The sequence below is a fragment of the Lottia gigantea genome, assembly GCF_000327385.1.
Source record: "Lottia gigantea unplaced genomic scaffold LOTGIsca_1, whole genome shotgun sequence".
Taxonomy (NCBI): Eukaryota; Metazoa; Mollusca; class Gastropoda; family Lottiidae; genus Lottia; species Lottia gigantea.
The window spans coordinates 9,365,390-9,384,701 of NW_008706746.1; the positions used below are offsets into that span (position 1 = coordinate 9,365,390).

The 19,312-nt window shown below is 32.6% G+C and overlaps 4 protein-coding genes across 4 annotated transcripts; 2 read left to right on the forward strand and 2 right to left on the reverse strand.

Annotated features, from left to right (window-relative positions):
• Positions 1-1,277: 1,277 nt before the first annotated feature.
• Positions 1,278-3,718, reverse strand: LOTGIDRAFT_152577 (hypothetical protein; the record flags this gene model as incomplete). The annotated part of the gene is made up of 5 exons (XM_009046004.1): positions 1,278-1,519; positions 1,815-1,989; positions 2,309-2,400; positions 2,706-2,824; positions 3,288-3,718. 5 exons carry the CDS (start codon positions 3,716-3,718, stop codon positions 1,278-1,280), a joined length of 1,059 nt encoding a protein of 352 aa, XP_009044252.1.
• A 958-nt stretch (positions 3,719-4,676) lies between these two features.
• LOTGIDRAFT_208671 (hypothetical protein) lies at positions 4,677-7,544 on the forward strand. The gene is made up of 4 exons (XM_009046005.1): positions 4,677-4,824; positions 5,284-5,390; positions 5,783-5,848; positions 6,096-7,544. Exons 1-4 carry the CDS (start codon positions 4,733-4,735, stop codon positions 6,242-6,244), a joined length of 414 nt encoding a protein of 137 aa, XP_009044253.1. The 5' UTR covers positions 4,677-4,732; the 3' UTR covers positions 6,245-7,544.
• An 833-nt stretch (positions 7,545-8,377) lies between these two features.
• Positions 8,378-13,981, forward strand: LOTGIDRAFT_228174 (hypothetical protein). Its single transcript, XM_009046006.1, has 10 exons — positions 8,378-8,435; positions 9,309-9,382; positions 9,628-9,733; positions 10,100-10,239; positions 10,562-10,640; positions 10,877-11,004; positions 11,507-11,624; positions 12,733-12,872; positions 13,283-13,411; positions 13,733-13,981. The coding sequence occupies exons 2-10, from the start codon at positions 9,361-9,363 to the stop codon at positions 13,840-13,842; spliced, it is 972 nt and encodes a 323-aa protein (XP_009044254.1). The 5' UTR covers positions 8,378-8,435; positions 9,309-9,360; the 3' UTR covers positions 13,843-13,981.
• Positions 13,982-14,639: 658 nt separating this feature from the next.
• LOTGIDRAFT_152580 (hypothetical protein) lies at positions 14,640-18,895 on the reverse strand (the record flags this gene model as incomplete). The annotated part of the gene is made up of 7 exons (XM_009046007.1): positions 14,640-14,737; positions 15,027-15,123; positions 15,931-16,053; positions 16,714-16,834; positions 17,112-17,143; positions 17,445-17,568; positions 18,852-18,895. The coding sequence occupies 7 exons, from the start codon at positions 18,893-18,895 to the stop codon at positions 14,640-14,642; spliced, it is 639 nt and encodes a 212-aa protein (XP_009044255.1).
• Between the last annotated feature and the right edge of the window lie 417 nt (positions 18,896-19,312).

Here is a 19,312-nt window from a genome sequence, read left to right on the forward strand (position 1 = left end):
ATTTCTTAGTGGATTGGTAACCCACTAGAATCTCTTTAGATGAATTGAACAAATTAAATTAAATAAAATATCATCTCAAATCAATCAAGTAATTCTTCTCTGAAACACATGTAGTTATTGAATATTAACATAAGTTTGACAAAATTTCAAATTAAACAATTTCCCTTTCCTGCTTTATTTTACATTAAGATTTCAATTGCTATTAACTAGTTATTTGATTATGAAATTAGAAATCATACATAAAAATTATATTACATGATCTAAGGCACAAAACAATATCCCATTTCAGGTTCAATTAATACTATGTTGAAGTTTAAGGTGTATACAAAATTCAGTTTTCTCACCCATATTAGTGTGCTATAAATGAATTCTGTGAATTAATTGATTAGTCTTATAGCTTTCATGATTTATCTTTATGACATATCTAATCAATATAATACTGTCCACATTTGTTACCTTAAATTCAGAATAATAGTTCATTAGGAAATTAGAGGTTAATTTATTATGGCATTAATTAATAATTTAAGGAATGGATTAAAAATTGAAATTGGATAATAAATAAATTGATAATAAATTAGCCTCTGATGCCCAGACTATTCCTTTCTATGACAAGATCGTTCATCAAACCTGCAGTAGACAAGAGTGAGTGGGTGATAGAGGCAATTATTAAGTATGAAATTTAAAGCTATTGGAATAATATGCTTCATAATACAAACAGTTTATATAAAAGTTGATATTGATAACAAATTGAATGTTTTAATCAAGTTATTTTGTTGTTATTTCTGTTGCATGAAATAAACTGTTTTTGTTCAGTGTTTCTGTTTAGACTTGAAGCCAGCTTCAACATGTTTTCAACTTCAAATTGCTCTGAGTTTTTAGCTTCAACAGATGTCAATATTTATCTGCCTTGAAGGTTGAGACTACTTACAGATGATAGCTTTAATACCACTGAAAATATTACATATGGCTTACAAATGGCGGCTGGGGTCAGTGGGACCAGCATCATGACATTAATATGATTAAGAACTCCATTCAGTACATGTGTTGTTCAAGTATTCATCACAAAACTTGGTAATCTATCACATATCAAGCTGTGCACGTTAAAGATGCCTTGAGGGTTGGAATGCATTTAGGCTAATGCCACTGTCCTGGCAAAATGTCTCACGAACTGCATGGCATTGCCCATCTTCATTAGCCTAATCAGGTGTAGGAAGTAAGAATCCATTCATTTCATATATAATATATCCAACTATATACCTACAGCCAAACACCCTGCATCACCAAGAATCCATTAGATCTGACAATGTAACCTTACTAGTTTTAGTTTTAACATTGCCATACATCTCTTTCAGTTCATAGTTTTCTATATCTAATGACTTTAAAGGTGATTTATGGACAGTTTCTACAGGAATATCACAATCTGTGACTTGTGTTGACTTGACAAATATCAATCTGGATGTCTTCCTAGGTTTAATATCTGAAACTGATGATGCTTTCTCAGGTTTAAGAGTCCTTTGGTCTGAAAAAATATCTTTATTACTCGAATTTGACATTTTGATGCCATATGTTAGAATTGATACAATGACAACCAAAATATTGTTTATTTTGTTGAAACTTATCTTGTCCTATCAACCACGTCAATTCTGATTATTTGTCAGCTGTACTGTTTTTTTGCCAATCAAGCTACAATAAGATGCAAATATATATTGCGGTATGGGTTCATGTTACTTTAACTTTTTCATCAATTTGGACCAGTTCACCAATACAGCACTAGTTCTGATAACCAACTCCTGATGCAAAACAAACATACTTACAGAAGTTTCTGTTGAACAATTTACTTGGTTTATCAGGTGGTTGTAATGTGAGTTGTTTCCATGTTTCTACAGTAAGAGTTGTCCACCCTTTATTTTTAATAGTAAATACATCTGGTATATCATCTTCCTTATACAAGACTAGATTCATTGATTTTAATGTTTCTCTTACTCTAGTCTGAAAACAACAAATTATCAAGAGCTTTTAGCAGAGCGAACACAGTGTATTTAGAAGGTGTATTTTAATTTAATTTGATTTTGGGAAGAAATTGAAATTTAGGCATAAATTTTGGTCAAAAGTATGTTGAAAATCCTTGTAAACAGGTCTTCATTGTTTAAATATATCAAGCCAAGCAAAGGACAAGTATAAAGCTGGACAATTAGACATAAATGGTATGGTACAAAACGCACTGAAAACTACAACACCTTGGTCAAAGGGTCTAAACCAATATAGACAGCTCCTCTGTCAATTATTAAGAAAAGAACTGAAAACTTACCTCTCTAACTGATGTGTTTGAAACATCTAAAATCTCTAGGAATTGGAAACATTTTAAATATCTTAAAACTGATGATGAAATACTAGAATTCTCTACAAAAACAGAAATATATAAAGGTAGGGTTTCAATCCTACATTCAACAAATTTAACTATAGATCTCATACATCTTTAAAAACAGAAATGATGGTAACAATTTAATTGCTGAGTAGGTTGATCCTTTATGCAGATCATGTTTAAGTTTCAAGAACACTTTTCAGTTCTTTCAGAGTAAGTGAAGAACTCATTATTCACAAGTACATGTATATTTTTTACTATTCTACAATTTATTCCATTTAAGAATCAGATCTAAAAACCACTAAGATAAAGGCATCTGACTCACTAATACCAATTATATTACCTGACAAGCCAAGATGAAGTAATTCTAGAGGCCCCTTCTTTAACATCCTGATAGGTGAGGTTAGCTTTCTGATCCCATCATCACTCAAACCATTATTTCTTAAACATAATGTCTCTAATCTGAAATATACATTAGGTTGATTTAACATTACATCATACTTTCAACACAAATACATGTACCATATTAGTCATGTACACTTACACAACCAATCACAAAATGTATGGATACTTCTGACATTGTTGTAACCTCACGCGTTCATAAAGGCATCATTGTAAGGAGGAAGGAGGAAGGAGGAATGTAAACTGTAATTATAGGACTTTGGAGAGATAATAAGCATCTGAAAGTTATCTTTGAATAATGTAGATTAGCAGGAATACCAGTTAAAACGGTAACACCTCCAAACGGTAACAAATTTTGATAGTCAAAACCAAATTTCTGTTACCGATTTTGGCAGAGATGTTAACGTTTTGACTATTAAATTTTGCTACCGTTTTGACGTGTTACCGGTACTGTTTAAACTGGATACCGATCACAGCATATTAAGCAGACTCAACAAACAGAAGAGAGAAATCTAGTAATTACCTATCCAGATTAGATATATGATGTAGAATATCATGATCATCTCCAATACCATTACCAGATATATCTAACTGTTTTAAATATTGAAACACTAATATCTGGTCGTAATAATTATTTAAACACAGATGGTTGTTACACACAGATAAACTTGATAAAACATCGCCTTCATACGAGTCACAGAATAGTCTTAATGCAGCCTGCGATTCTGGAGATGACAATTTAAACTTTCCTAATTCTTCAGTTTTTTGGAAGATTTTGATTCCCACAATATCAGGAAATCCAAATAATGAATCAACCAAATTGATATTTAAAGCTATGTAATATATACAGATGTCAGACAATGAACATGGGCTTTGGAGTTGTTGGATATTGGAATGGTCTTCATCGACTGCATCAGAGTTAATTGAGACGTTATTTGTTTTAATCTTCTTCATTTTATCAGCTACAGGACAGGCCTACTACTTGAGTGTGCCACATTAATTCATCTACAAAGATTTAAAAAAAAGATACAAGTAAAAAAGATGGACTCGTTGTTCCGCTAAAACTCATTTCATGTTGCCTAAATGTCTATGTTTCCAAAGCAAAGAGCAAGGATAGCTTGACTAGTGTCTCAGATATAAAAATCTCATCATTATGAGGGCAGCCAGCCATAGAAATGTGGGTGTACCTTCTTGTTCTAACATGACACTGAATATACATGCAGTAACAATTTAAACCTGATCAAGAATATGTATTGTTATTGACTGAGCAATTTTAATCAGTATATCGTTTATTGCCAATTTTATCTTATTTATTTTTAATAATTTAAAAGCTTTAAAAGTGTATTGTAAACTTAGAATGACTTTGCTTTGATAAATGCATAAATTTTTATAAATCAACATCGAAAAGAAAAACACTTTCTACTTAGATCTATTGTGTTTTTATATTTTCATTAACACAAGTCACAATGTTTTTTAAGAATTATCAGTAGGCTACTGTTTTGAAGCTTTTCATCAAATTCACTTAAATAATAAGGCCTGCCAATGAATTTTCTCAGAAAAAAAGCGTTAACCAGTGAAACTTCATATTCTATTAGTTAACAATATCATCATTTATTACACACAAAAACACATCACAATCTGAGGGTTTGGTTGAAAATTGATATGTCATAAATTAAATATAAATGGCTTTCTTCTATTGAGGTGTGTAGCTGCTTTTCATCTGACACCAATTCTAAATGATTTGATTCAATTGGACACAGTCTCTTGTATTGAAAACAATGTTTCAAATTACATTTGCGATAAAAAATGAAAAACTACTCAGTTTTCCGCGTTTGAAATTTCGCGGAAAAATTATACACAGGAAACGGAAGTTACAATGTTTACTCTAGTTACTCATGCGCACTGCCCAGCATTTTTTAGCAGACACTTGACAACAATTGATATTTTTGCTTTTCTAACAGTATAAGGATGTTTGACCTTGCACTTTCGGAAGCTGGTGCTCAGATTATTCTAGCTACATCAAGTGATGATAAATATCCACCGGAACATATGATTGATGGGTAAATATACTCCGAAATAGGGCCTTGTCGAGGCTTTTAAAATAGTGTCTTGGTTTTCCAAACTTAACAAAGATTATAATTATTATAATTTATAGCCTACATAATAATAGGAATAAGGGATTTGATTGAGAACAATCACCCTGATAATGAATTCTAAGCTATGATTTTAGTCTACAAATTATCATTCTGACTACAGCAGATGTTGGTTGGTAGACGACAAGTTAACGTTCGCTACCAGCGGATGCTGATATCGCAAACTACAACAGACGTTAGTCACTTAGGCTTATATTCCTGCTCTAAGGTAGACTTAATCACTATTATGTAATTAGATAAAGTATAAAGTAGATCTAGTGCCTCATCTTAAAATCCATCATGAACAAACTATCAAATTAAAGTCGTTGTCATTTATGTCATTGTGCTATTAAGTATTATGCCTGTTGATTAATTCTTATTTTTTAGGAAAGATGAAACATTCTGGGCAACCTGTGGTTTATATCCTCAAGAATTTGTCATACGATTTACATCTTTAGTTAATATCAACTCCGTTTCAATAACATGTTATAATAGTAAGTATGGTAATAGTAAACTGACACGATCATTAAATCATCATTAGTAGCCAAATCATCAAATCTTCATAAGTAATCATTTGATCGGCATAATCACTTAATTGTTGAAAGTCGGCCCTATGAGACCAGTCTACTTCCTAAAGCACTTTTCCAGTGGCAGAGCCAAAAGTGGGGCAGAGGTGGCACTAGCCACACCCTCGTAGCCTCAAAAGCAAAAATCTCATAACTAGGTTAGCAATTTGGGCAATCTCAGATATTTCGAGCCCCCCTCAGATGCAAACCTGGCTCCGCCACTGCACTTTCACAAAGAAGATGTAAGCTTATACAAATAGAAGTAAGGGAGATTAGTTGAGTTAATAAATAGATTTTAAAGAAAGTAATGTTCTTTTCAGTTCGTGACATAAAATTAGAAGTAAATTCAGATGATTCTCAGAATTTTAAAACAATTGAACAAAAAGGTATGTTTTATACTTATTGTTTGTTTGATCTGTTTCAATATAACATGTCTTATATAGTGATGTGTATACATGTATATGCATATGGGATTTTAATTTTAAAGTCAACTGATCATGGGCCAATTGGCTAGTTGTGTGGAGTTTCTTGAAGGATTCAGATGCAAATAAAACTCTGTAAGAGCATAATAAAAAGTCTGATGTGAACCACAAAACTGCAATTACTGTAAATTTATTTCATTTTTCGTTTCAGAATTCCAGTCATCAGATTCTGCTCCTCAAATAGAAGATTTTTCATTTGGAAATGTTAAAGCTCAGAACTTAAGAGTGGTGATAGAATCTGGTTATGATCATTTCTGTGCTGTATATAAGATCACAGTTAATGGAACAGCTGTACATTGACAACTTTATTGTCAGTTTCTGTTCATTTTTATTTCCACCCAATGTCATCTTAAGATACATTAAAAATGACTAACATTATCTATGATTTTTATATACAACACATCATATTTCTAAAAAAAAAAAATAAATAACCCAGGAATATAAATTGATTCTAAAGAAGGTTCTCAATGATTGTTTTTTCATAAGAAATTTAACTTCATAATTTAAAAATTTATTTTAAAGGACTTTGTCTTAAGGCAATATCTGACTTGATATTATTTGTGTCATTTGGCCTCAGATTAACTCATAACTGTGGTTATAAACTACAACTTTTATCACTGTTCAGTAAACTCTTTATGATTCATCTACAATAAATGAGTGAATTTGAATATGTATTTATTATCAGCTGTCAACCAAAACTTTAGATTTGTGGTTTATCTTCTCGTTTAGATGTAGAGATTAGTAGTTTATTATTATATATCTCTTTAATTTGTATAAATGCAGCTCAATTATTTGTATGTAACATACCTGAAGGTTGAAGCCACTATTATTGCTCAGCAAAATAATTGTGCAGATCTGGTAATATTCACAAACATAATCAAGTTCATTTTTATTTTTTTCAATATAGAAATAACATGTGTTAAACTATTTTAATTTTCATTGGCACCTAACTTAATTTGTTAAATCAGATATACACATATGTCTGCTGGACTGTAGCACTAAGCTTAATTTGTTTGCAAATAATTTGCTTAAAGCTGGTTTACCAAATATGGATATAAATTTACACAGTGTCTCCCACGTCTCTAATTTCAGACATTATAATTGTAGAATATAGAATTTGTCAATTCTCTCAAAATATTGGTATTTGAAGAATTAATGTCCTCAAGCATTACAAATTCAAAACTTTATTAGGTTTTCATTCATTGGAAATGGCTTATATGGGATAGGCTACTTCTTGATGGTAGAGTGTAATGCTAGTCTCGAACTCCAATATTTTAGGCAAATTAAGTGATGTGGCTATATTAGAAATAAAAACTAATAAATAAGATGGGAACGAAAGTTAGATTTAATTTTAATTAATAACTAAATAAATACATAAATAAATAAAAATAATATTATTGTTTATCCTTATTTCCAAGACTGTCATAATAATTATTTTGTATCCATTACATGTATCAAGACCATGGGTTTAGCCTGTATCTGTTATTGGAAGATTAATCAGAGAACCCATCATTAATCTGTTATTCCATCCATGTTATATTGTGATATTTTTTTATTTATTTGTAAATAGCATTGAGGATGAATTAAAAACTTATATCTGACAATTTTGTTGCTTTTTCAATTTATTTATTGACAAATGTCAAATGAACACAGACATAAAATCTTCTTAAATGATGACTAATATTCCGAGGAAGTGTAAATTTTTGTAGGCCCTTTATAAATGTGTATAAGTGAGTGGTACTTATTCATTACAATGAAAAGGTTTATTCATCAAAAGGCAATCTTGAAATCTTTAAACATCAATAAGGGTTATGTTGTGCAGAACATCTCTACAATGACATCTTATGGTTAATATAACAAGTTGGATAAAAGGGAAATAGATAGACAACATCATCCGTTTATGAGATGATTAATCAAATTCTGAAATTGAAAGAGGATATTTTGTTATGATATTGTTTACTTTCAAAAACAGGGCGTCATGCTCCCTGCATCTGTTTTATCACTATGTAACATGTACTATTCAATGATATTAAAGGGATTGTAAAGAGGTTTTTTTTAGATTTTATGTGTATGGGGACACTGTTTATCAATTTGCACCATTCCAATTTTCAATCAGACGTTTGTGGTTACTGCTATTCTACAAAATAAGTTTTTGATGATGTCAGAAATCGCTAAATTTGCTTTGCCACATAAGGCCCTTCGCGATTAGTGACGTCTTAAAAAGGTTATTTTTAGTGGAATTTCAGGAATCACAGACATGGGATTGAAAATTGGAATGGTGAAATTGATGCTACCAGTGTCCCCGATACACATGAAAAATTGAGAAAACATCTTTGCAACCCCTTTAAGTAGGCCTAATAGTGAATGGTCTGTTGAGTTTTAAGAATAGATATTTGTAAACTTTGTAAATTATGCAGAGTAGTTATCAGTTATCATTGATGAAAGAACGTGGAAGGAATACTTAATGTATTTAGTTGAATCTTGATTGAAGGTAAGAATTACATATTGATTGATTTCGAAGATGGATTGATTTGACGTCAAGTTGCAATGAAGAGTATAAGTTCACATAACATGTTTAATATCATTGAAGACACGCCCTAGTTGCACCCTGTTCTATATTTTGTTTTCAATTCATGTTTACCCTTTATTTATATATACTTAGTACTTTTTTTCATGTTTCTTGAATTTACCCTTGATCTACCTCGAAATATTTCTTAGTTGGGGCATAAAAACATTGTAGTGATGACGATTGTTCAATTTTTTGAACTACGCATCGATGTTATTACGCAATTTACTCGCTCTACTTGTTCAGGTGAAAATATAATTCACTTTCTATTAAAGTGGATATACATTAGACTACAAACATTTTTAAATTTATGGAGCTTTCCGACTAAACAGCAGACGCTGGAAATTTTCCAATACATCCAATCGATTACATAAACGATGATTATTCCCGGGAAAATATTTTCAGTCCTCTAAGTTTGGGCCTGTGCCCTCATTGTATCAACCTGACAAAGATAGAGTCAGCAGCGCAGAAACCATTATACATTATATTGACGTATATGATAGTGACTACAACTCTTACCTTTTTAGGGGGGTACAGCAGATACATAATAGTGCGAATATAAGATTTAAGTGTCCCCGCTTTCCAACTTTTTGCAGATTCAGCTTAACTGTCGAGAGTTGCCAAATGATCACTCTATTCACTGATTGATACAGTCCGCCCAACATCCTATGTGCACCAAATGGTCAGCATGGCCTAGCTCAATCACAATTTTTTCGCAAAGAATTATTGTAGTAATATGAGCCTATATTGATATAAGAGATGGGCGAGTGTTACCTGATAACCATTTCCTTATTTTAGTTACAGGTATTGTTCAAAACATCATTTAAGGATGATATGAAAGAATGAGAATATGATACGCCTATTAATCTTGTGTAAGTTGTCATCTTTATCTTACCCTTCGATAGAAAGATATAGGTTGGCTTATCCCAGAGAATTGTCACAATTTCATGGTATAACGAGACTGTTTTTTAATCATGGCACCTATTAAGTCCAACTAGTTAAATATATAAATGATTTTCGTTGCGCATATACTTTTTAAACTTTATCTTATGTCGCACCAAAATGAACCATAACTTGAAAATCGAACCTTCTGTGGCATTTTTCCATTCTTTTTCAGATTCCATAGTGTTGTGTTTCCTGAATATTGATCTAACGAGATCAACTAGTTCTAACGACTATCAGTCTTGCAATGTTTCCTGCTCGACCCAAGATGAAACATGCAAGTAAGTATTTTTTTTACATGAAGTGCTGTTGCATCTTCACTAGACCGAATCACCTGCCCCTATTCAAGTCTCTGATAGCTAATTTGACGAGATCAACTAGTTCTAACGACTATCAAAGCAACGGAGGTGCCCAACAATAATTAACATTATATGTTAAAAAGAACACACTTTTGGAGGTGTGAAAAATTCCCATAATACAGGTCCTAGATTTACTTACCCTACTTCTATCGACAACTGTCAAAATAGATATTAAAGGCTGGTATAGATGGAGATGTTTCGGAATATAAGGTTCACGTTATTTTCGGATAATTTTTCACCGTTATTTATAGTAAAATTTATCAAAGGAGTAATGATTCTACTTTTTAGATCTAAAATCGAGTACCATTACTGTTTAAAGACTAAGACTGGTGGAACAGATATTGATTGTGGTCAAGAACTGAACGAAACGGAGGAATATATTTGTGAGAACTGTGACTGGTCGAATTCTGAGGGCTTGAAACCAGATGGTAAGACGAAAATGTTTATTGTTATATTCCAACATAAATTTGTCAACAAAAAACAAAACAAAATTTTCGGAAGGGGGGTGGGAGGATTGCGAATACTTTCCCGTTACTCTAATCCCCTGAAAAATGTAAAACAACCTCCCTCCACACACACACCTGCACATAGGCACATTAATATGCTAGCAACACGAACCTTACTCAGCATCATTTTACTTCTTCCGCTACCCCTTCTTCAGTGTTAAACGGTTGCTAGTAGACAAATTCTTTACTGACTCTTATAGTAATCATATAAATCTAAAAAGACCACTGTCCGTTAATGTTTTAGAATTGGATGCAGTTTTAGAATGTTCACAGCCATTTTTGAATCACGGTTTAGGAATGGCAACTCCAAAGGAGAATTGTGGGTAAGGGAGACTTTCTATTCTGAAATATATCTCTAAATTCAATTTCGTCTGTTTTGGTAAAACATGTTTACCATTTCAAGCAATTTCATCAATTTTCCTCCAGATATAGCAGAGGCGTATCTAGAACATGCTTGAAGAGGGGACCGAAATCAGAGGTGTGGCCCGAAGTGACAAAGACCATGAGACAAATGAGATCACAAGTAAATATAACTTTGCTTTTCTGCCTTTTGTCTCAGGTACATTCTCGATTATTTAGAATGTAGAAGTGAAACCGAAGTAAATATTGAGTGTAAAAACACACAAGGTATTGGCAGCCCACCAAGTTATAAAGACTTAAATAGAATGGCTTTCAGTCTATGCTCAGGTAAAGTTTGGATTCATTTGTCCTATTCTTTGCTTCTACGGTCTCCAATGTCCAGTTTCTTCACATTCTGTGGTTTCATTGTATGGGAACCGGGAATAAAAAAACTCATCGCCGGCCTTCTTAGTTAAAGTGATTTCCAACCCTTTACTTCATGCATCGTATTCTTTACGAATGGAGATTTCTTTTCCAATGAAATTTCATACAGAAATGAAATAGTGCATAGTGTAGGGTATTCTCAATAATTATCTAGTTTTGTATTTTACACATATAACTTTACCATTTCCAGCTCTGAATCATTCAAGAATCATTGAAATAAATCCACCATCTTACTCTTTAGGTAAAGGTGCTCTCACACCATTGAATGAAGTATGAGGACTGGAGGTGCGGTTTGAACACTCCGTAGCCGTTATACCAGTTATACGTATGGTTGCATAGTATCTATCGTCTATCCCTTCTTGTCTTTGTGATATACACTAACTGTGTCTGATAATCTTGTTTATAGGAGCTAATGGTTCTTTATATACAACATGTGACCGATTTCTGGAAGAGTATAAAAAGATATTTGTGGTCGAAGAAGTGGAATTCGTGATGAAATTATCAGACGGACGTTGGTGGTGCCAGTAAGTTCGATTTATTCACATCGGGAAATAGAATAAATATAGAGACTCTTGGCTGGTTGAATGGTGGTCCTGTTACTGAACGGGCTATTGAAGTCAAGGTGTAGGATGCAGTTCGCAGGGATAATGAATCATATTCAAACATCACTTGTATGAGGAAATGTATAGAAATTATAATTTTTATTGAAAATAGGGTTTCGGCACATATACTATATCGCTGAACATCAAGATCAGATCCTGAGTACCCACTGGTTGGACTGTCTTCCATTTTGATAAATACTATAATTTAATATAAAGGGACAAGTTCGCCATTTTCGAGGTTTGATTTGGGTCTTGAATGTATTATATGTAAATAGTATTCAAAAGTTCTAGAAATTTACGAAAATTGCATATTGAATTAAAAAATATCTCGAACTTGGAATTTCAATTTCTATATAATTCTTACCTTATATACATTCTTACACACATGGATTTCGATGGTACGGAGCCCCTAAGGCGCAATTGTAAACATATTTATTTATTATTTCGTTTAAACGAAATAATTATTTCGTTTAAACGAAATAATTAATTCGTTTAAACGAAATAACACCATTTATTTAAACGAAATAATTATTTCGATTAAACGAATTAGTTATTTCGTTTAAACGAAATGTTATTTCGTTTAAACGAGATAAATTATTATTTCGTTAAAACGAAATAAAAAGATGGGTTAATTATTTCGTTTAAACGAAATAAAAAGATGGGTTAATTATTTCGTTTAAACGAAATAGACGAAAAAATTAATTCGTTTAAACGAAATAAACATAGGGTATTTCGTTAAAACGAAATAATTATTTCGTTTAAACGAAATAAACATAGGGTATTTCGTTAAAACGAAATAATTTATTCGTTTAAACGAAATAATTATTTCGTTTAAACGAAATAATAAATAAATATGTTTACAATTGCGCCTTAGGGGCTCCGTACGATGGAGATCTTTGAACCATATTATTGTTTAGCTTAGCTAAAGTGTTTCCTGTTTCTGAGACTAAGGTACGATTGGTCAAACGGATATCGATTCTCTCCCTTTAATGTTTCTCCTATGTGTCGTAATTGTCATTTTTAATTGCAGTAGTTTTATGAAAGTACTAGAAGCTGCTGGTATAGTTACACAAGGATCTGATTGTGAAATCTTAGATTATGATTCGCTAAGTAGAAATTTATCATTGAAATATCAAGGCAACTGGACAGAATACTGCTACATTCCTCAGGGTAAACTTTTAACTTTTCTGGTATTTTTTTTGTTGGCATTTTGCAAGTAATGACATAGCAAAATAACGTTTTGCATTCATATTAATGATGTATAATACTGCCATGAGGACTTTCTTAAACTCAGTCTCAAAGGGGTATCGGGTTGGGTAGATGTGAACAAAAACGGATTGAACGCGAATTTTTTGTTTGTTCGAATTTTAGGGGGTTGCAGGGACGCCTTTTACTGTTTTTTCAATATCACTTTGCATTTACATGCCCGGTTATGCTAATTTATATCTATTATATTTAATCATAAGACGATTCCATCAATCAAAAATCTCGTCCGAAGAATGTCAAAATCTAGAAACTGTACTGCAGATAGGACAGGATGGTTACACAGTTTATTTATATGGTTTATTATTTATTTATAGAATCATCGCCTTCTACAACAGCAGCATCATCACCAACTCATACATCATCAACCTATACACCATCAACTTTCAGATCAACGGCTTTACCTTCTACTAACTTGACCAATTCAACCACTTCTGATCACACTGGTAAGCACAGAGATATGAGTTGTTCAAGTGATCACCCCAAACTTCATGTTGCAATTTCAAACGTTGTAGTGGAAAAAGTAGCCTTGAACTTTCCATTGCGCATTGAAATGCTACAAAATTGTTCAAATTGTCCCAAATTGTTAAAACTTGTTTTACTTTTGAAAATGATCATCCAATGTGGACCAAGTCCCATGCCGCAAAACGAAATCCAAACAACATATTGACGAAACAATTGTAGCATCTAATGAATGTTTCACACGAGGAAGTATATGAATCGTAAGTGAGTAAGTAATTTATAATGCAAAGTATAATGTATTTCAGAAATTACAACGCCCAAGAAGATGAAAGAACGAAACGATGGGAAACCAAGTACTTCCTCTGGATATGTCTGTCTACTAGCTTATGTTCTTGTCGCTGTGATATCAAAATGATGCTATATGTCTACACACGCCGCTGTACATAGCTTTTATATATATTTATACAATGTTTATATTTTATACTATAGAGATAGTAAAAGATAAAGTGTATTGAATGATTCAGTGACATTGCTAGTAAAGGTTGTCAAATAGTTACATTGCTATTAAATTCCATGTTCTTTGTAACAATCATACCCTTCCTGCATGTTTCTAAACATGGTATACCTTACCTTCAGTAACCTCCTGAGGTAGTAAAACTCGTACATTATGTTTTAAATAACAAGAAGATATCTTTCTTTCATTGGTTAAGAGTGTACATCGCCTCCACGAGGGAACATAATCAATGAGCGAATATAATATACAAAGGGAAGAAGTATTTGCTTTGGTATACCTTCAGCTTTTATATCGATAAATCCTCATGCCAACTTCACCAAAAGTTATGAATGTATATGAAAAAAAACAGGACAGCTTGCATTTAAAGTTAGTAAATAATATAATCAAATAGGCCTATGCTTGATAGGAATGGGAATATTGAGTCGACATAAAAACATTTTAAATCGCAATAGATTAACTTTGTACCCATTTGGTAACAACGACTGTAAATTTTATATACTGCTGCGTTTTGTCACTCACGAATCCGTTCATTGATAGGGCACTTTTATTACGCTGATATGTCGGTTTTCCTTGTTGGGAATTAACTTTTGACATCAGACTGAAATATGAGAAACGTCTTTGCTGAACGATATATATATTTGCTTGAAAGACGACCAGGCCCTGCACCGAACTGCTTACAGAACAGCAGACATACTGTCTTACTTCTTGTCGTCCATTGAATTAAGGTCTAGATGAGGGTGTGGTTTATTTCTGAATGGCAGCCAAGGCAATCTGAGTAAACCCGAACACGCAAATCCTGCAAAAAGAAATATTAAATGGAGTTCGTTAAACATCATTTTGCCTCAGCTTCAAATCATTATCGAGTGTCACTGGTGATATCAAATCATCTGTCGAGAACACCCAAGAGAATAAGTTTGTCATTTCACTGTCGATATGTTAGTCCTAAAATTTCTATCCATTTTTTTGTCAATTCTTTGTATATGCAAATGCAATTTAATCGTAGTTGTACCGCAACAATTAGATTTTGAATATTAGCTCGGGTTTGCCTAATGTTTGATAAAGTTTTGATGAGAGATTGAGCTTACCGAGAGTAGAAAGTCCAGCAAGTATAAAAATTGTATTCTCCCAGCCTATATCTTTCAATAAGCCAATAATTAATGGGAAAATAAACCCGACTATACCCTGGAATATAAAATTATTGCCGATTTTACTTCGTCTTGGGCAGATAACATCTTTGTTTTACCAGCTGATCGAGATCGATTGGCTCTCCATAGCAATTTTCGGAAACAAAATCCGGCGTTTAACTAGGTTAAGGCAAATAATTGAGACGAATCAGGACAAAATTACTTTTTTTTAAAGAGGAAATGGTCTTGAGATAAGAACCTCTTAGTTCACAAGGCCATAGTTAAGGTCCATCAGTCCATGTAGACTCTGCAAATTACAAAAACTCAACATAATGAGTATACCCACCGTTCCAGACCAAATAAGTCCAAAGTTAGCAGAAAAATGTTCGGAACCGTACATAAAGCGAACCATACTTGGAATAAGAACAAAAGGTATGGATACTACACAAAATAGAAATGTTATCCAAATAAAATACCAGGTTTTATCAAGATGGCGGATTTCATACAAAGTAAAGAGGAATACAGAACACAGCAGCATGTTTATTGAATACATCAACTGAAATAGAACAGAATTGATTAGTTTAGTCTTGATGGACGTTTCCAGCATACTTTTTTTCATTTGGTTACCCAAGAAAATCATGGGTTTGTCAGGGAAAGCAAAGTGACCGGGATGTCAAACACCTACCGAAATGAGAAAAAACGAAGTATTTGACATCATGTGAGAATTCCAACATTCTGACCTACAACCCAAATATGCAGCAGTATCTTAACAATATAAAAAGAGATCAAGACATGCAGAAACTCGTGGATTTTTTTTAGAATCGGCTCAATATGTGAAATATGTTTTATGAATTTAGTTTATTACCTTCGTCCCTATTTTATCTGCTAGCAGTGAAAGAATAACTCTATAAACAGCCGACACAACACATCCTGAAGTTCCAATCGCCGATAGAAAATGGTCATCAGATATAAATGTCTGACCAAAATTCTGAAAAAAATGTGAGATATTCCATCATCAATAATATGCTGAACTGGGCTTGGTTTGGTGATAAGTATGATGTAGATGACAGAATATCCCATGTGAGTTCCCTTCGAAGATCATTAGATCTGTAGTATTGGTAGTATAAAAAGTTTATAACGTTGTAATTGAGGGACTTCTTGGTTCGTCTTATACCTCGACGCCTTTGGGCACTTTTCTTGTTCCACGTGAGTTTTTTTAATGCAGCTATTTCATTGGATTGTACGCAATTGGCCGTGACATTTGAAGATGCTTTAGCTGTGATAATTCCTTCGCACTGGATGTCTGATTTGCTCAATATAAAATTTATTTTATATTTGTCAGTTAGTGACCTACGACTTCGATTTTGGTAAATGGTTTGGATAGACTTCATCTTAATTATTCTATATATAGGTGCCTTTACATCATAGCATTTACCATGGTCATGAGTACCAAACGGAACCCACAACGCAGTTTTATGAAATTTGCTTTCGAAACTTATGACCGCTATTCTTATTCACAACCACACACAACTGGTGATCTCTATGCAGTGAGAGCCCATTGAAGTATGAACTTCTCATGTAAATAAAAACTATAGAAAAGACACTTTTAATATGGAACAAAGACATAGATCATCAAACGTAAGCCTACCTTATAAATCAACTGAACACCCCAAAATATTAGTATAGTAAGAAATGTTACAGACCACAATAATATTCCACCTGGGTCTTTTATTATCTCTAGTGGTTTCTTATTGTCAGCTTCTTTACGGCTGAAATATTGAGTTTATAATATGGCATTGAAATTTTATAATTGTCCTTAAACGTCGAATAAACTTTAATGTTTCTGAGGTAATATTATAGCACCCATGGTAGTTTTATTTTAGAAAATACGCCATTGTATTACGGAAAATACTCGTCACGCTGGGATTAAGTTCAATAAGACTCATCTGTTCGGGGCACCCTGTAATGTGTAAAATCTATGCTGCAATATCCAAATTCTGCACATCTTCCAGTTTTTACAGTTGGGTTAAAGTATAGACCACGTACCTGGACGAATTTGTTACTAAATCCAAATCTTCCTGAAATGTAAATTGTTTATTGAAGTTTCCAACCTCTCCAAATTAAGCATATTCTGTAGGAACACAGAAAGTTTGAGCGACAACCTTGACCACAACAAATTAAACCAGGAATTACTCCGAGAAAGTTTAGTGCTTTAACTACTATAGTAGCTTGGAACACACACTCCGCGATTGGGTTTTTCAACTCGACATGCTTTTCGGAGAATCCAATAATATTCATTTCATTCGTCAGAGGCCAGCAACAAACAATATGTTTTTGGTATATCTGAAAGGTTTATTTGAAATCAGTTTTAATTCTTACATAGTCAATCATTGGTGGTGGAAACGTCAAAATAATTCCAATAACTTGAAGAACAAACACAATTCCACCGAGGATCAAGAATGTGTTGGGTACTCTGACTAAAACATTCGTCTGGTTGAATATCCTGAAATAAAACACCAATGTAAAAGCTAGATGAAAGATTTTTCAATAACATTCTATGGTCACTAAGAGTTGAGAGATGTAAAAAGCGTCAAAAGCACCAAACATATATTCCCAGTTTCGACTGACCGGTACTTGCAAGTATCGGATTTGGTTAAAAAAGTAAGAGAACTGAAATTTTTCAGTCGTCGGCTCGCTTAGTGTAACTTTATCTAGCAATTAATGCCACCAGTTTCTAGTGGCAGTGGCTATTTACCACTAACGTGGTAAGCGTGGTAAATAATCATAAGTACCCTTACAGCTATATACCACGGCGTGGTAACTTGTTAAATTAGGCCAATGTCACCATGTTAGTCTATGGAGAAAAAACGTGGTACATGTATTTAAATTTTACCAGGTTTTTTTTTTTCATTTGTTGGATTTCATCCAATTTTATTTAATATTTCAAAAAATCACACTTTTTAAGTTTCAAAAATATAAATTATATTATATATATAATATTATATTGTGCGCATTTCACATTGTTAGCTCACTAAAATAAGCATTTTAATATCCCTAACGAAGGAAAATATCCGCCATATATTTAATATCGGTTTTCAGGCATTTTGGCGGCCTATGATTATCGTAAGATTTGTCGACACTGTTCTTATATTTGGACTGTTGTTGCAAGGAAAACAACAAAATCTTCCTACGGAGCATCTAATTTGATTAGTATATTATCATATAAGTGATTATTATGAATGAAAAATCATAAGATTTACAATGTTTTGATTGTTATGGAAATGCGTTCAGTCTGTAGCTTGTAAATACTCAAGAAGGCACAATTCTTAACGATTTGGACAAAACTTGGTGAAATTGTTTATCACCGAACGATGAACCCTAACACAATATAACTTGTTCTTTAGCTAGTAAATGTAAAAGGCACAATTATTGATAAATTTACATAAATTTACATAAAACTTCATAAAAATCATTTAGAAACCTCATTAAAAGTGTTGAAAAATATGTAATTAGTTATTTTCCTTGTTTTTTTTAAAAGCGTTCTATTTCTAGTGTATTTCTAATGTATGTATCATTACTGACCTCTACTACATACTACAATCAAACACTATCAATATCTGTATTATTACTGACCTTGACTACGTACTACAGTCAGACACTATCAATATCTGTATCATTACTAAACTCTACTACATACTACAGTCAAACACTATCAATATCTGTATCATTATTAAACTCTACTACATACTACAGTCAAACACTATCAATATCTGTATTATTACTGACCTAGACAACATACTACAGTCAAATACTATCAATATCTGTATCATTACTGACCTAGACTACATACTACAATCATACACTATCAATATCTATATTATTACTGACCTAGACAACATACTACAGTCAGACACTGTCAATATCTGTATCATTACTGACCTAGACTACATGCTACAGTCAAACACTATCAATATCTGTATCATTATTAACCTCTACTACAAACTACAGTTAAACACTATCAATGTATGTATCATTACTGACCTCTACTACATACTACAATCAAAAAGTATCAATATATGTATCATTATTAAACTCTACTATATACTACAGTCAAACACTATAAATATCTGTATCATTACTGATCTCTACTACATACTACAATCATACACTATCAATATCTATATTATTACTGACCTAGACAACATACTACAGTCAAACACTATCAATATCTGTATCATTATAAACTG

Bases quoted from the DNA above. Each gene is read 5' to 3' on its own strand.
- LOTGIDRAFT_228174 (XM_009046006.1), top strand. From the start codon at position 9,361: ATGATACGCCTATTAATCTTGT. The intron at 10,240-10,561 runs GTAAGACGAAAA...TTAATGTTTTAG, and splicing joins TGAGGGCTTGAAACCAGATG to AATTGGATGCAGTTTTAGAA. The intron at 13,412-13,732 runs GTAAGCACAGAG...AATGTATTTCAG, and splicing joins AACCACTTCTGATCACACTG to AAATTACAACGCCCAAGAAG.
- LOTGIDRAFT_208671 (XM_009046005.1), top strand. From the start codon at position 4,733: ATGTTTGACCTTGCACTTTCGGAAGCTGGTGCTCAGATTATTCTAGCT. The intron at 5,391-5,782 runs GTAAGTATGGTA...TGTTCTTTTCAG, and splicing joins TTCAATAACATGTTATAATA to TTCGTGACATAAAATTAGAA. The intron at 5,849-6,095 runs GTATGTTTTATA...TTTTCGTTTCAG, and splicing joins TAAAACAATTGAACAAAAAG to AATTCCAGTCATCAGATTCT.